The sequence below is a fragment of the Mercenaria mercenaria genome, chromosome 5 (genome assembly GCF_021730395.1).
Source record: "Mercenaria mercenaria strain notata chromosome 5, MADL_Memer_1, whole genome shotgun sequence".
Classification (NCBI taxonomy): domain Eukaryota; kingdom Metazoa; phylum Mollusca; class Bivalvia; order Venerida; family Veneridae; genus Mercenaria; species Mercenaria mercenaria.
Window position 1 is genome coordinate 19,163,281 of NC_069365.1, and position 18,745 is coordinate 19,182,025.

Below are 18,745 nucleotides of genomic sequence, written 5' to 3' on the forward strand. Positions count from 1 at the left end.
CCACATTTTTATTTGACAGTATTAACGTTGCACTTTAAGCCATTATAACAATTTCAAATATGCCAGAATTCACCATGTTCACAAATAAAACGTCAGAAAATTTATGATAATGACACGTGCAGTAGCCGATATCTTTGGAATTGTGTTTAACAAATTGCATAAACTGAAGCTATTAAAACTCAATCAAAAACGTAGTTATGTATATTTGACTAACAATCAATATTATTATTTACAATTATAATTCTAAACTAATGACAAAGACAACCTTTGTGCAACAACCATTTACATGGCAAATATGTCATTTTTGCAACTTATATGCAAATATTGCGATATAGATATTTATTCATTAAATTTAATGTATTCATCACACATGAAAAACTTAACAGATCCTTTTTCTTTGACTTGTTAATTTTAATATTAATTAAAACAATGGTACATGTTCTCTGAAGACAAAAGTTGGCAAAGTTTATATATAGCATAAGTATAGACAAAATGTGCATCCGTAGCTTACTTTAATTAGGAAATAGCTGTGTTATAATATTACGTAATACACGTAATGAGTATAATTCTCTTCAAAAGGTTTTGATCTGCGCCTTTTAAAATATTCAGTATTAGTACGGTATATCTGTGTACGTTTTAGCCCCGTAAACAAGGAAGTATATCATTCACCTATTTTTACACTATTAAAAAGAATACTGCCGTATTATCATTCGTCAGCAGGCGGTCGGAGGAATAAGACAAGAAAAAAGGTATTAATTTATTTGCAAACTATTGACTTAATAACTATATAAAATATACAGGCTTGAATTAAGAATTGTAATGTTACGACGATTTATTTTATGTTCAAATTATTTAAGATACAATTTAAGGTACTTGTACTGATTTTATCCTTATTCTAAGCAGTAACAAATGAACTATCACAACAATGATTTTTACGTAATGGTTGCATTTTGGGTAATTGTTTTCATATTAATACACCTAACAAGCAAAGTCTCTAGACGTCTGGTGGGACGAATTTTTGTAGATTTGTTTTCTGGTCTATGGCAACTATTGTGTACCTTAATGCTATTCATTAACCAAATGCTATGTCACGTGTACCAGATCCTGGTTATAAAAGCACAGTACGTTCAAAATCGACATGATGGTATATGATCAGCGCTATAATTGGGGGTTAAAAAATAATATTTCCTACAAATTGAACCAAATATTCAAACCTTAGATAAGTAAATGAAAAAACAATATCAAAAGTAAGATTTAACGAAAAATGAATGTATTTTGTATTCGTTACAAACATGTATCAGCAGTATTGTAAATAAATAAAGTCATTATGAGCCCTTAAGATAGATTTAAATATTATTTTTAAAGTCGCTTGTTGAAGAAAATAATCTTAATCATAACCAATTTCTGTTACAAATGGGTATAGATATCATTGATTTTGTTAACTTTGTCCAGGTGTTTACTTACCTTGACTGTCTAAATGAACTATTTATGTTGCACAGCAGCATAATAAACGGACCGCTGACAAGCTGTTTTGAAAAAACCTTGTTTACCTTTTAAATTACAAGTTCATCATTCGACGAGTAAAAAATATGTTTATGAATTTGCATTGTACGATAATGGCACACTATCCTATTTGGACTTAATCCAAAACCACATATCGTATCAATGACAAGAATTCGCCGTTTGTTTTTAAACGTCCGATTTAATGGACACTGAAAGTCTTAACAATAACATAATGCACGATAACCGAAGGGTCAGTTGCGTTTTTAGCGAATTAACACCCACGAGTGATTTTTCTTGCTTAAACTTTTTATGTAATTTTGTGTTGTTTCATAAACAGAAGCATCATTTATAAAACAAATAGCAACAAAACAAAGCATTTAATCAAGTTTGAACGGGATATGCAGGCTTTAGAAAAACATTTTCTTCAACCTGTGAAAAATATGGCAAGGTTTTTCATCCTCTAAAAGCAGTAATTGTATTACGAAATTCTGTTCGTTCAGCTTAGGGTCCATGGGGGTCCTAACGTACTGTCTTTTGTAAACATTTCTTCCAATTCCAATATGTAAATATTTTACAATGCATACATTTTATCATATCTTGACTATGATGTTGTATCATTTACGGAAACTGAACCATTTCTTTTGTTGATAACTCACTAACTTACAAAAGAAAGTTGCAACATTTATCCTGGCCAAAGATTATGACACATCATTTGCTTATTTCTTTTGGATAACATTTTCGCTTATTTCTTTTTCAAATGTTTAAGATATTTAATAATCAGGCCCCTTCTTACTAAGTGAATAATATCATTTTATCATCAGACTTTGCGTTAATCATCTGATCTCCAGTCCTATATTTGAACAATTTCGAAAGTCCTTAATCTATTCTTGATCATGTATGTGGAATACCCTTCATCATCACATCAAATCGGCTACGTCTGTCAACCACTTTTAGCCAATGTACTTGAGGGGTTTTATTTGCCCAATACCATATTTCAACTAAATAGATCCGTCTTGTAGTTCTCGGACATTTTGTTTCGTTTTTGCGTATTCAATTGTTTGTATTATGTTTTAATTAGTTTGTTTTTCTTGTTTAGGACCTCATGGAAGATTGACGTATTCTTCAAATGAGTTCTCTGGTAGAATAAAGTCTTTATTATTATTATTTTTTTGTAGTAGTAGTATCATCATTAATGATAATGCATATAAAACTTAAAGTTGGTTTATCATGTGCTGTTCTAGATTTTTTTTATATATACATAGATCATCGATCATAGGTAAACCAATCATATATCATCCAGTATCCAACAACAACAACAACAACAACAACATTTTATTCAGCATTAAACACCTGAAAGGTGTATATAGCCAATAATTTACAAACATATACAATTGTGAACTTGAAATGATGCATTAACACCATAAAATATAAAAGAAAGTTGTCAGAGAAGTATAAATCATACTATCCATCCTTTAAATTCTTGAATTATTTGCGAAGTATATAAATTTTGCTAAATTATTTACAGTACTTTTATTATGTTCGGACATAAGGTTTTCAAATTTAAACATATTTGGCCAATGACAATAGTATCTTTTAAAATATTTCTGTCTTAAATTTCTAAACTTGGGACAAACTAACAAAAAATGATATTCATCTTCTAATACGTTCATGTTACAATTGTTACATAATCTGTTTATTCTATCTATGTTATTATATCTTCCAGTTTCGATGTTTAGACTGTGCGAAGAAGTTCTGAACCTACTCAATGCAATTCTGAAACGATTGTCTGATATAAAATTCAAGTAGTTTTCAAAAATAAAATCGTGTTTAAAACACGCATACGATATAAGCCGTCTAGAATTGTTGATACTTGCATACCACCTCTGCATATAGATGTCAAGAATACGTTGTTTAATAACCTGAAAACTGACATTCATTTGCTTCTGGCTTAACCATACATTTGACATTCCTATTTCATTAAGCAATTGTTTTATGTGATATGCCCAATTTGAACCATTATAATTATTTTGATTATCCGCATCAGTACTTAACATGCTGTACACATTAAAAACTGTACTATTTTCTGGTAAGTTTAAGATTTTAAGCCAAAATTTTATCATAATTATTTGCCTTTGTACATACATCGGGTATCTACCAAGCTCCCCGTATAAACAATCCCGGTTAGTCGATAATTTTACCCCGAGAACTTTTCTACAGAATTTGGTATGAATAAGTTCAATATCTTTACCTTCATGATAACCCCAAACCTCGGCACTATAGTTCATAATAGAACTGACTAGACTATCAAAAAGTTTACATTTTGGGATGCTGGTAGTTCCACTTGATTACATACGATAAAAAGATTATGTAATGAGAAAGATGCGTGTTGTGCCAAGCGTTTCTGTGTACGATTCCAGTTATTATTTTTAAAGAAATATACTCCAAGATACTTAAATGATGTAACAATATCGAGCTTAACGTTATTTAAGTAAAAATCATACGTTGTCCCCCTATTTCCCGATTCAAATATCATGACTTTAGTTTTATTTGCATTTATTTTCAAGGACCATCGATTACAATAAGTTTCTAAGTCATTTAACATAAGTTGTAGCGATTCTGGATCTGTCGCAAACAGTGCAGTATCGTCTGCAAACATAATAAGGAAAAACTGGATTTCATTGACACTAATTATCCCATCTAAATTTGAATTTATGTTTTCTTTCATATCATTTACGAAAAATAAAAATAGCAGAGTCGAACTAGGATCTCCTTGTTTCAATCCGATCCCGATTCGAAAAACTCAGACGTTGTCTTGTGTCTAACACAAAATTTTACGGTTTCATACATAGCTCGAAGAGTTCTAACAAATCTAGAACTGATGCTTTGATGCAGAAGCTTACTTAAAAGAAGCGTCCTATCTATTTTATCATAACATTTTTCAAAATCAATGAAGATGCAGTAAAGTTTTTTGCGATCACTTAATACTTTTGAAATTAGCGAATGTAATATGAAAATACAATCCACCGTTGACTTGCCTTTCTGAAACCCAAATTGGTTCGGATTGATTTTGTCGTATTTGACAGACCATTTCGTAAGGCGGTTTAGCAAAATTTGAGAATAAATTTTTCCTAAGATATTAATAAGGGTTATTCCTCTGTAGTTTTTTGGGTCATCAGCATTTCCACTTTTAAAAACGGGAACAATTATGCCTTCACCCCAAGATTTTGGATATTCAGCATTCATAAACATCTTGTTAAACAATTTAAGCAGAAAAGGGCTTATCAGATCAAAAGAACACTTAAATAATTCCGCAATTAACTGATCGAGCCCAGGGCTTTTTCCATTGTTTTGGGAAAAGACAGCGTCTTTTAATTCTAACGGAGAAATTTCTTCATCATATTGGTCGTGTATATCTAAATTTTGTAAATTGGCATTTAGACCCCCGAACAAAGTCTGAAAGTGATTGCTAAGATCGTCTAAATTTAAATTATCTGACTGTATATTCTGCTTTTTGTATTGTTTCTTTATATGTTTCCAGAATTGTTTAGGTTTAGATTTAGCGATATCCGCGATTTTCTTTCCCTCATCAATTTTATACTTTTTCTTTTCGCGGAATTTAACTTTATTATACACTTTCCTTGAGTCAAAGTAATTCTGTCGAAATTGTGCATTATTTTTATTTTTCAAAAATTTGTTTCGTGCGCTCGAAAATTTTTTTCTCGCTTCATAACATTTAGCATTAAACCATTTCTTTTTCTCGTAATTAAGATGCTTTCTTACGTTATTTGAATTCTGTTTATTTAATCTGCCAAACACTGAAAATGCAGTGTCTTGTATTAAAGTAGTGAATTGCCCTACGGAGTTATCAATACTGTTATTTTCAATATTTTCACTTAACAATTGAAGCGTGTATTGTTGCTCGGCTAGACGATCAATAAATACTTGACCTTTAGTCTCGTCCCAGACAATACGCATTTCCTCGTGCGCATTATCTGTAGGTAAACACTGTGTAGATGAAATATCAAGAACTACTTTTACAGGTGTATGGTCTGAAAATTCATTCAGCGGAAGGATTTCAAAGTCAGAAATGATATCAATGTCGTTAATATTTAAGATGAAATAATCAACAACACTATTTCCGTTTCTACTGTGAAAAGTAAAATCTCCTATATTCGCATCTCTCTTTAATCTACCGTTAGCGATAATCATGTTCGTAGATTTACATAAATTCAGTAACCTTGTACCGTTGAAATCTGTCACGTGATCTTTACTTACGCGCGGTGAAATGTGGGTCAAGTTTAACAGCTGATCGCTATCAATATACCTGTCAAAATGTAAATAATCAACCTGATTCGAAGTACGGCTATTAAAATCGCCATTTAAAAAGACCTTGCCTTTATTTTGATATTTTTCAATACCTGTCTCAATAATATCAAAAATATCTATTTCCTGCCTATTTAATACTTTTGAATTTTGTGGCGGAATATATACATTACAAATAAAAATATCATCTGTCAAATGGAAATGTGACTTAAGTATTTTATCCATACAACGCCACATGCAAGTTTTTCCACAATCTTAATTTTGTTTCTCAAAAAATGCTTAAAGTATACTGAAATACCACCGCTGTAACGGCCTTTCCTAACGTTCTGTGACTTATTTCCATATAAATGTTCACTATCAAAACCTTTTATTTCTACATTTAAACTAGTTTTCTTTGATAACCATGTTTCTGATGCAATAAATATGTCATGATTATACACTATATCCAAAAGTCAGGATCACATAATTTTCTGCTCAGTCCATTTACATTCCAGGAGAGAAATTTTAATTGCTTCCCTCGACTTCCCTAATAATTTTGCGTAGTGGCATTCTTTCCAACATATAACTGACCGTTAATGTACAGTTTTTTCCCGACAAATTTTGTATCATTTCCTTTTTCTGCTTCGGCTTTTTTTACTGAGTAAAGCTCCTTTCTTGCATCTCGCACCTGTTTAGGTTGTTGTATACCGACTCCTACTTTTCGCTCTTTCAGCTGCTCACGCTTATCGAATCCAGCTTTACGGACCTTTTCCCGCTCCGAATAATAATGGAATTTTACCACAATAGGCCGTGGTTTCTTTGCGGTATTATTTCCAATTCTGTGGGCACGATCAAATGTCATATTTGATGCATCAATTTCAAGATTATCCTGACAGAAAACTTTTACTTTTTCAGAACAGTCTTCTTCGCTATCCTCCTTTAGTCCGTAAAACATCAAATTTTCCCGCATTGATCGGGCCTCAAGATCATTCAGTTTATCGTCCATTTTTTCTCGCTCGGCTTCATGCTGCTTTACACTTGTTTCTAAATTTCTACAAGCTTTATGAAGAGTGTGAATTTCTTTTTTAGCTTCTTTCAGCTCATTTTTCTGTAACTCTGCTTCAGAATTTATAAATGAACATGACTGCTCTACCGCATCAACCCGGGTCTCTATTGTATTCAGTTTAACTTCAATTTCCGACACTTTTGCACTTATTCTATTTACTGTTTTTTCAATGTTTTCTATTTTGGGTAGGGACTGCTTCAATGACTTCATATCTTGGATAAGTTCATTGGCCCATGGGGGTGGGATGCTTGGTGGGACACTTGGCACCTGCTGGCACATCTGCCCTTGAGGAGTTTGAGGAATATAAGCAAAAGGCTGTCCGAAATTCATAATCGGTGATGTCATTCCCTGAGACATAATTGCATATAGTCATAATACGTACTGTTTTGTTGATCAATGTTTGTGCGTTTGTTTACATTCTTCGTCGCTCCATTTACTGAACCGGTTTGACAAGTTTCATTGTCCGATAACAATGGCGAATTTGCCTTACGCTTTGCATTTTTCTGTTGTTTATTTTGTTTCTGTTCTTTTTTACTTGAAATTTTCGGTGGCATCGACAATGTCTATCTACAACATTTACAGTCACTTTAATCCACAAAATTTTTATATCCATCCAACAAAAACACAAAATTTATGACTTTTTTCCACAAGCAGTAAAAAAGGCGTCCGCGCCATTTCAAGTCACGTGATTGTATTGTATCCGAGGAAACAGTTGTGTTCCGTGACTGTCATCTAGAACAGAAACATACGCGGTTTGTTCAATAAACACGTAGACTGGCCCCTTTATGTGCATTTTTGTATAACTGGTGCCATGATAGTCAGTAATACGTCGGCTTGTTACTGTTTTGAATAAAATAGAATGACAGTTATACTCTAGTACTAAACTAGATGTTATTTAATAACTATAGCAATGCAGTAGCAGTCCAGTCGACGTTTTGATGTCTTAAATGTAAAAACATCAATCATTTTACATTAAAATCACACAACGTTCACAACAACATCGTGAATTTATATCGTGAATATTTATTTGATGTAAAGTTAATGGGTTTAAAATAACTTTCTTTTTGTCTAAGACAGTAATATTTTGTCTAGTTACATAAAATATGACTCCACAAAGATGTCTAGAAATCTAAGCAAAACATTAGGTAGTACAAAAATATCGATAGAAACTTTCGAATTACAGTCGATACCAAGAATTTTAGTTGATCTTTTTTAAAATACATACAAATCATCCATCAGTAATAATGTTAATAACTTGATAAGGCATAATATAAGAAATCCAGTATCATATACATGCTTCAGTTAAATGTATGTTTTACTTTGACCAAGAGTGATATCTTGACGTCCTTATTGAATTGTTTTGACATTATGTCATCAGTCTACGTTTTTAAAGAAAGACCCTTGTCTATGTTTTTATACTATATAAAGTACTCGTATAAATATCCCATAATAAGTATGATGTTTGCCGCAGTTTCATAGTTTTCTTGTTGATGCATTTAAAAATAAACTACACCATCCGTTAGATACAATGAACAAAAAAGATAGTATCAGGTCACAGAAACGAAATATCCTTACCCAAAATTGGGATGAGGAGGGCTCCGAAGTATTATATAGATAACACACTTCTAAGGTTTGGTGGCCTGCAGGCAATCCCAAACATTTCAGGTTTCAGGAACATTTACATAGATCAATGTAGAAAAGTTATCGAATTTGCCGTTAAGACACAAGCATAATAAAAACTACAGACGTTAGTTGTAAGAGGGATCAACGTCTATTCCAATTGAAAACTAAACAGAAAACTGCACAAATTAGGCCAGAACTTTTATAAAAAAAAAACACTTATCACTTTGGAGAAGATAATGGAGCTCTTTACAATAATGACAAACATAACATAGATTAGCAAGTTCAGACATTGAGGACGTTTTGTTTCAGCATATAATGTTCTCTTTGTAACTGTTCAATGTTTAAAATGGAAATGCAGGCGTCTTGAAAATACAAATTTTACATAATTATTTTGTTCTAGTCACCGTTATCAGTATTGAAAGTATATTCTCAAATAGGGCCTTGCCCGGAGAAACCAGTTTTTTTTTTGGCCACTGTCAGGTCGAAAAGTTCAATGTATCACTGGAGAGGGCAACTTAAAAAATCTTACTCAATTAATTGATTTATTGACAAAACAGTCTGAGTGTGAGAATATGGTAATTTAGTGGTCATCTTCATGAAAGCCTGATGGAACTAAAATGTAAACTCATCAGAAAAATTATACCTGCGCTCGATTTAAAGTTAAAGTATTAGTGGTTTTTACTAAAATTAAAATATTTCTAACCAATATAGACCGTAGAATGATTAGCTGGCTGCGTAGTGGTCTGTTATGAATATAAGTTATCTTATTCTGTCAACAAGTTCATACCTTTTGCTGTTTACTTACTACCAACTTTCAGAATATTGTGACATTAGCGGGAGAATTTGTTTATCTTTCGTAAAATCTTAATAATGTATGCATTATGATGTTTGTAATTCGCCACATGTACTAAAAGGTCGAAATTTAACGCACCACGATTTGACGAGATGTGTAGTTTTAAATTGAAAATGTAAAGATTTGTCAATCTCTCTGTATTTGTCTCACCGAAGTACATTTTGATATAGATTACTGGCCCAATTCATTTGCTGCCGATTTATTAATGATTTGGAAAACGGTGTCTTGCATCAATTAATCAAATCACGTGATCTATACAATAATGTAGAGTAATTCAAAATAAAATATATTGTAACTATAGGGTGAAAATCATATGCGTACACATATGAAAAAGTTTGTGCTAGCAAGCTAGCGAGATTTATTCTTCCGAAATAATTGCTTCGCTTACAAATAGTACATGACACTGAACCAATTCCTGCGCAGCAAATCAGGTGCTCCCTACATCAGTTATCTTTCCTACTAATCGACATAGTGTTGATGTATTTCAATTGATAACAAAACTCAGATGACAGATTACATGAAGCACTAACTGCAGTATAACTGGTATGAATGCATATTGACAGTGACCGCTATTAGTGGCAGAGAGATCAAATCAATAAGATTTGTATAATATTTAATGTTTACTACTTCATGATCTCTTTCAAATTTCATTTTGCTTTCGTCTTAATTTACAGTGTAGATTCAAGAACGGTTCAAGGTTAATGACGTAGTACAGTCAACTCGCCAATAGAGAATCACTGCCAATAGCGGGTCACTTGAAAATAAGATATGAATCTCTCTTAAACATATTAGAGTATACAATGTTTAAGTATCCAATAATATAAACCTATCACTTAGCAATTATTACACAAAAGAAGATGGATCTAATCTAATGAGTTTGAGTTTCATGAGTAGATATCTCTTGCAATCATGTTTCCTGACTTGGATTTTAGCACTCTTGAATTCTTCGAAGTAGAATAATTTTGAGCATACCTCACAGTTTCTTAGATAAAACCACACAAATTTGGTACCATTTTGAAGAGTGAAACACACACTTTCATAGGAATAATATGATTATGAATTTTAGATTGACTTTGACGAAAAAAAATGTCATCAAGCAGAGGCGGCCATTCAGCCAATAGAGGGTCACCCATATAAGGGATTATCCAAAGGATGTTTATTCTGCTTAAAAATACAAATCAATAGTTGATTTGGTGTAATAATGGTTTGAACTGGCAAATTTAGATAAACGAATAAGGTTCTGTGCATCAATATTTTGATTTTAGTTTTAGATACAGCTGGTGCTAATTATGCTTAGAAATACAACTGTGAAAACTAGCGCTATATTCCTTTTACCTAGTAACTCCCATTTGAAATGTAAACATTCTGATTCTCATTATATTTTGCCTTGAAATGTTCATTTCCAACACCACAGTCATGCTTTGTCAGAAAAAAGACTATTTTAAATGGATAGAAAATATAATAAACTAGGTGACCCTCTATTGGCAAAAGTGACTCCCTATTGGTGAATCGGACAGGTTTGAATATTTCATCATAACTTCAGATGTAAAAGATAGATTCAAATAAATCAAACATTTAAATGAATGTGAGCAATAGTTTTAAAGGTCCAATACTAAGGAAAGTGAACATTTTAATTTCTTTTAAAAAGCACAGAAACTATTTCATTTTATTGGAAAATGAAAGTTGGTATGTAGAAATTCGAAATAAATCGCAGTATATGTACAATTATTTTTCTATGAAGTATGAAGAAAGTTAAAAAGACCTGGGGGGTCATTCTGTCGATTCATTGAAATTTCAACATAATACACATACATTTCTTTGAGTTCCAAAGACCTTCTGTAAATTTTGACCTGCCAATCTTCATTATTTAGTGTCTTGCAGAAGTCTATGCACTGGCTATGAAAAAAATTGCCAACTCACTTTCCCTTAGTAATGGACCTTTAAGTGTTAGTAAGTTTAGATATCATGAAAGTCTAAACATTTTTCACCACATGCTATAAGTGTTGATAGTGACCCGCTATTGGCGAGTTATCTGTACTCTCCTATCTTTGAATCTTAATTATCTATTTTGAAATTCCAAAATGACACCCTATTGGAAATGTGCCATATAAACATGATAAACGTTTATAGATAGGACAGAATGAACAGTATACAATCATTCTATTTTCGTGGGTTTTAACTATAGTGATTTTGGCCAGGAATTTGTTATTACAGCAACTTAACATCAAGTAGTTGTCATTACAAAGTTGGAAAAAAACACAGAATGTGGAACAAGCTCTTGTGTCATTTGTATGAAGATAGGTGTAGTCAAGATCTGTTTCCCAATATATACATTTCTTAAATTAAGTAAAAGCCAAGTGATGTTAACGGTTTCTTCTGTTTTACATTCGAAAATTAATATAAACGATATCCAAACAAAGGTTGCGTTTCAATATTCTATATCCATCACTATCATTGCAAACGGTTAATGAGTCTTACAAAAGGCTTCAGTATACACCTCAACTACAGGAGGCCTCCGTTGCCGAGTGGATAAGGTCGTTTACCCCTCACTGATATATATACGAACATTTGCTTGCATTTAAACTGCAGACTAGAATAAAGAGATCTTACTCGTACTTTGATCATTTTATGCAGTTTGAATTTCTCGTACTTGAAAAAGAGTGTAAAGATTTGTGTAAAGATATAAAACAAAAAATATTTCTTTTTGGTCTGCAGCTAGTTCGTTCGCCACTGTAACAAACAATTAGAAGTCAGATAATTTACGATGATATTTATTAGAAACGTTCACAAATGAAATCGATTTACTTATTTTTTACAAGTAATGAAAGAGACTCGTCTCGGTTATTAACTACACAGTGGGATTATAAATACCTATCTTACAAATGGTTTCAAATAGATAGTCATGTAAAGACAATTCTGTTTACAGTTTGAAATCATTTAAGAAATCTGTCTCTAAAATCTATGGTTGAAAAAAATACCAGTTCAGTCAGGAATAAACACTTTTTATGCATTTGTACTGTTGAAAATTGATGGTAATTAGTCAAGCAATCCGTTCTGTATATACGGTTACAACCAGCTATTTAAATTATCAGTAAGGGTCGAGGTTTATGTATGCTCAACAAACCGTTACGTTTGGGGCCAGTTTATTTAAGACCATACCAGATATAAATGATAAATATAATAAAACTGGCGGATCATTTTCAACGTTATTGTGGCACTTTCATTTCGATTTTTGTGCAGATTGCTACCTGCGATTTACCTTGTTACGTGAATATTTTGTAAAGCCACTTAACATGCATAATGGTACATAGATTTGATTGGAGATTTGCATAAATCATTAATTAGGAGACAAATATACTGACGTAAAGCAAACAGAAATGATACATAATAACCATTGCTAAGTTTATCACATTTACTAGCCTAATGGTATTTGTCATGTTATACTTTGTTCTGGTAAAAACGTGCCGCCCATTAGACCAGGTTATACCTATGAGCACGCTTTCCCGTAAGATTAGGACAATTAGGACAGAAAATTCCAAAAAATGGACTCGAAAGTGGTTCAAATTTTTTAAAGGTGTGTACGCATAACACCTAAAAGAGTTTATTTAAATCAGTATGCAAAAATAAATAAAACTTATTGAATTTAGGTATTTTTCTTTAATAGTACGCGTAATTTATCATTGAACTTACGTTGTCAGGTATCGGGCCCATGAGGAAACGACCCAATTTACCTTTAAAATCAAATCAATATAGTGTTTTTAATCAGAGTGTACTATTTCCTCTTGGCAAATGACTTCGATTCACATTTCTGGCCATTTATACGCAGGTTGTTCAATAGATACGTGGACGGGCGCTACAACTTTGTCCCTTTCGTGTGCAATTTTGTATAACCTGTAAGGTTAAAACTAGTAACATTACATAATGGAATGACATCATATTTTTGTCTAGAGCAGTAATGTTGTTCTGCACGCACAAACATGTAACAAAACATCTAGAAATTTAGGCATAGCAAAAGAATTTAGCAAAACATAATCATAATATTTTGAACTACTATAGAAAACAAGCGTTTTAGTTGACCTGTCTCGATATTCCATTAGCATTAGCATTATTTCTAATAACTTGAAAAGGCATAATACGCCTAAAATAGACTATTTTATGATTCTTTTTCCAGTGAAATGAATTACAAAAGACATACTTCAGTTAAGTGTATGTTTACATTAAGCGAGATTGGTAACTGGTTAATATTAAAATTCGTCATATGATACACAGAAGTTCTTCTGTCAGTAAATTGTTACTTGGGGAGACGTATTGTTTTTGCCCTGACCGTCCGTCCGTTCATATATCCGTCTATCACACTTACACATTTCTGATCAATAACTGAAGAACCATTTCATTTAGTACCTTTAAACTTCATAAGGTGATAAGGCATATGGAGAAGATCACCCCTATTTGTCTTATCGTCACTACATCAAAGAAGTTCATTCGTGCCTGAACATGGAAACCCGTTTCCGATCCATTTAACCCAGAATGTTGAAACTTCATAGTCTGATTGAGAATTTAGGGTAGATGACCACTGTTGACGCTGAGATCATTTGGTTAAAGATCAAGGTCACAGGGGCCAGAATCCGTCACACTTTCTGATTAAAAGGTAGAGAAGAAGAACTTTCAAACTTCAAATGGCGGTAGGTTTATGTAATGAAGGACCTCTACTGTTTTTGGGATCACTCCATCAAAGGTCACAGGAGGCTGAACATGGAAATACATTTCCGGTCGATTACTTGAGAACCACTTCACCATGAATGCTGAAGTTTCACAGGATGATTGAACACGCAGCGTAGACGGCCACTATTGCTTTGGGATTACTTGATTAAAGGTCAAGTTCAAAGGGGCTAGAATCCGTCACACTTAATTTCTGATCAATAACTGGAGAACCATTTGGGCTAGAACCTTTATATATATGGTGATATGTTGACAGGGCTTATGGAGTAGATGACCTGTTAGCTTTTTGGGATCACTCCGTCAAAGGTCAAGGTCACTTGACCCAGACTGTTATTTTCGGGGTCACTTGATCTAAGGTCAAGGTCACAGGGTCCAGAACATGTAAAACCTTTTCCAGTCAATAACTAGAGAACCATTTTATCTAGTATCTTCAAACGTTATAGAGTAGATGACCTCTATTGTGTTTGGGGTCACTTTATCAAAGGTCGAGTTCACAGGGGCCTTAACATGGAAAACCGTTTGCAATAAATAATTAAATAATTTGAGAAACAATTGACCCAGAATGTTGATACTCGTACTTCATAATACGATTGGACATGCAGAGTAGATGACCGCTTCTGATTTTGGGCTCACTTGTTCAAGGTCACAGGGATCAGAAAATGGGAAACGGTTTCTGATCAATAACTAGATAACCATTTGAACTAGAACCTTCACTCCTCATAGGCTGATAGGGCTTACAAAGGAGATTACCGCTATTGCTTTTAAGGTCACCCCATCATAGATCAAGGTATCAGACCGTTTCGAGTCAATTACTTGATGACCACTAGACCTAGAACGTTGAAGCTTCACGAAGTGATTGGAAATGCCTAGTAGATATACCCCTATTGATGTTGAGGCTTTTCTTTCAGAGGTCAAGATCAAAGGGGCAAGAACATGGAAAACAGTTTCCAGTCTATAACTTTAGAACCACTTGACCTAGAATATTGAAACTTCATGGGATGATTGGATATACCAAATAGATTACCTCTATTGCATTTCAGTCATTATTCCAAACATCAGTGTCTCTGACTTTCGCTTTTGTCCCCTATTGACGTCTTGCCTATTACTACTATCATTTGGGGGAGAAATATGCTTTTCTACGACATCATTTTCTAGTACTAATACATGTAGTTTATTATTAAAAAAATATATATATAATTATTATGAAATATATGAAATATTTTGTGAACAAAGTTGACGTTATGAAGATGTCGCTGACCTAGACTGCACAGCATACACCTTACGTAGACAAATGACAACAGCACAAACATACTGCATGGTAAAATTGCAGCTTTGGTACATACGTAGCAGAAACACAATGTTGCAAACTGATACAAATATAAGAAGTTTTCACTTGCTAGTTTTGAAGAAATATCACCAGTCGTGGTGTTTATGGTTTTGTCATATGTCCTGTTACTAGTATCATAATGACAGTGTACCAAAGTCATAAACACTATGCTATTGAAGCGATTCATGGAACAACACAGCTGTCTTATGTCGAGATATTTCATGTTTTCGTGTCAGAGCGTGATGTTCAGTTGTCAAAACAGTATCTTATTAAGTTAAAGCGTTCAGTTATTATGTCAAAGTTTAGAAGTGTGTTGTGTTAACGTGTCGAAACAGCATCCTGTTAAAAAGCTTTGTTATCATGGCACAATTTGATGTTAACTTATCAAAAACCGAGGAGTATTCAATATATACTCGGAAAAGTGCTGTCATTTCTTCGCTTATAATCAAAAATCAATGAAACTGTTATATAATGTATATTTGGGAAAACTTAACTCATCCGACTATATGTTTTGTCTTTTTTTATTTTGGAATTCACTAAAACATTACTCGTCATTTACTTAACGTGAATTGTAAGCATTACGCTAATAACGTTAAAATATAAATATGACATCACTGAAAAGTTTGGCAAGCATATTTTGATAGTAATCGCTTAAAACTCAGTGTTGAATGGAGGCATGTGCTAACATCTTGTGTTCTGAATATAAATATGAAAGAAAGACAATGTTATGCTGCATAAGAATTAAGTCAATGTCCCAAAAAAAAACAACATTTATTTGTGGAGCGAACTGTTTAAAATTGGTCAGGAGAATACTGCTGATGACTCGTGGTCCATACGGCAAACGGATCGGTGCATCACAGTTCGGTAGGAGAGTAATGTCATACGAACAGTATTTATTTGCTCGTAGGAAAGTGTAAGAAAAGTATTCAATGGAATGAAACACTTACCCTTATATAATCACAATTGTATTGATTGTGTGTGGTATGACAGCGTCCTAATGACGTTGGGTCGCTTTACAGGTAGTGACGTTACAACAGAAACGATAAATGATTAAGTTACACGTTCTGAAATCCGTTATTTCAATATTCACATTTTATATGTTTTTATCAATAATATTTTAAAATCTTAACTATATAGGATCAGAAATAAAATCATAAGAGCACTTTTCCGGGTATTTTTGTACACCCCTCGAAGTGTTTTATTATGTTAACTAGCCATGATTTCATGTGAATGAATGATCTTTTTTCTGCTGAGTTTGTTATTATGTTAAAATGCTGTGTTATCTTGTTAACGTATCATGAGATCTTGTCTACATAGCTTGTTATTAGTTAAAAATCTGTGTTATCTTGTTAAGCTACCGTGTGGTTTTGTCTACCAAGCGTGCTACTATGTTGTTAAAACGTTATGTTATCTTGTCCAAGTGTTGTGCTAAGTTGTCAAACATTGTCTTAATACTTGTATATAAAATGCTATGTTACCATGTCAAAATGCGATGTTTACACGTCGAAATAGTCTTATAATGTTAACTAGGCATGTTATGATGTCAAATGTGTGGTGTTAACTTGTGAAGACAGTGTCTAATTACGTTAAAAAGTTATGTTATCATGTCAAAGTACCGTGTGGACTTGTCTATTGATCGTGTTGTTATGTTAAAAACCTATGTGATCTTGCTGGAGGGTGCTTTAACGTGACCAAATAGTGTCTAATTATGTAAACAAGGCAAGTTATCAAGTCAATGTTCAGTGTTAACTTGTCAAAATAGTGTCTTATTATGTTAATTGCTATCATGTCGAAGAACCGTGTTATCTTGTCTACTGAGCGAGCCATTATATTAAAATAGCCAATTTATCTTGCCAAAGTGTTGTGTTAACTTCTTATTATGTTAATAAGCTATGTAATCACGTTAAAGAGTGATGTACATTTGTCCAAACAGTATCTGACTATGTTAACTTAGCATGTTATAATGCCAAATTGCGGTGTTAATTTGTCGAAACAATCTCTTATAATGTCAAAAAGCTGTGTTATCTTGTTAACGTATCGTGAGATCTTGTCTACATAGCTTGTTATTATGTTAAAAATCTATTTTATCCTGTTAAGATACCGTGTGGTTTTGTCTACCAAGCGTGCTACTATGTTAAAACGCTATGTTATCTTGTCCAAGTGTTGTGCTAAGTTGTCAAACAGTGTCTTAATAGGGGAGCGGTTTATGGTGCAATAATAATACACCTTCTCGCAGAAGTGTCTTGAAATTATTATTATATTAAAAAACCAAGCCTTAATTAAGATTGTAAAATTTAGCGAAGTATTTATTTGGTAGCGTATTTATTACATATTTGATTACGTTCATTGAAGTCCTCAACACGATTACCGAATTGAATGAGAAAAAATGTATCCCATCCAAATGGGGGAACATTACAATACTAAAATTATATAACCCCTCTTGTCAAATTTTGGCATGTGTAAAATTGTCATACATAAAGAGATGTAAGTTTAGAAAGGAATGGTAACCGGGTTCGATTTTGATTGAAACCTTATCAACACCTTGCTAAATAACATATGAACATCACTTTCCTTGTACAACAGTTGACATCAGTTTGACAGTTAAGATAAAAGCGATTTTTGAAACATATCTACACTCTGAATAAACATATATCTAAACTATTGATCAATGAAACAAATAACTTGAGTTTATCAAATATATTATCATTTCTAATGCATAACATTTTTCATAATCACATTCTAATATGGGTGTAGAAAAATCGATCTTTCGAATTTAAAACTTGTTAGCGTTTTTCTTTTTTTGTTTGTTATATATATATATAGTTAAGCTCTGAAAGTCTAACATTGTTTATTACTCCTGGATGACAAATTATTTCTATTGATTCTTTTATTTGTTATATCTTATTGAGAGGGAATAATAACTTAATTACATAAGTAGTTATATATATAGCGTTTTTGAAACATCTGACCCCACTTGACCTATAACCCCTTGGTCCGGACTGACCAATGCCGGACAATTTAAAACCCACAGGTTTTAAACCCAATTAAAAACCAATTAAAAAGTTTTAAATACATATAATATAAGATGAGTTTACAGAATAAAATATATTGTTTGAAAGAAAGAAGATTTACTGATAATATAAATCCTCATTATGTTACAACAAAAAACGGGAGAAAAATGATAAGGGCTACTTGTTCATCTTGTGGAAAAATAAAATCAAAGTTTGTTAAAAGTACAGGGGGTAATTTAGATATTCACAAAGCAATGTTACCTTTATTACCTAAGAAAGGTTTAACACTTCCAGGATATAATTATTGTGGGCCAGGAAATCCCCTAGATAATGGACCCCCT

General features: G+C 32.7%; 2 protein-coding genes across 3 annotated transcripts in view; one reads left to right on the forward strand and one right to left on the reverse strand.

The window, feature by feature from the left end:
* Positions 1–712: 712 nt before the first annotated feature.
* Positions 713–18,745, forward strand: part of LOC123558028 (baculoviral IAP repeat-containing protein 2-like) — a 42,135-nt gene continuing 24,102 nt past the window's right edge. Inside the window, exon 1 of the mRNA XM_053542827.1 lies at positions 713–749. The gene's annotated coding sequence lies outside the window, so the exon portion shown is untranslated. The remainder of the gene's footprint in view (positions 750–18,745) is intronic.
* Positions 6,064–18,745, reverse strand: part of LOC123556557 (uncharacterized) — a 54,117-nt gene continuing 41,435 nt past the window's right edge. For both annotated transcript variants that reach the window (XM_053542824.1, XM_053542825.1), the window contains exon 4: positions 6,064–7,711. In XM_053542824.1, the coding sequence (XP_053398799.1) occupies positions 6,353–7,228 (876 nt within the window). In that variant the 5' untranslated portion in view covers positions 7,229–7,711 and the 3' untranslated portion in view covers positions 6,064–6,352. The remainder of the gene's footprint in view (positions 7,712–18,745) is intronic.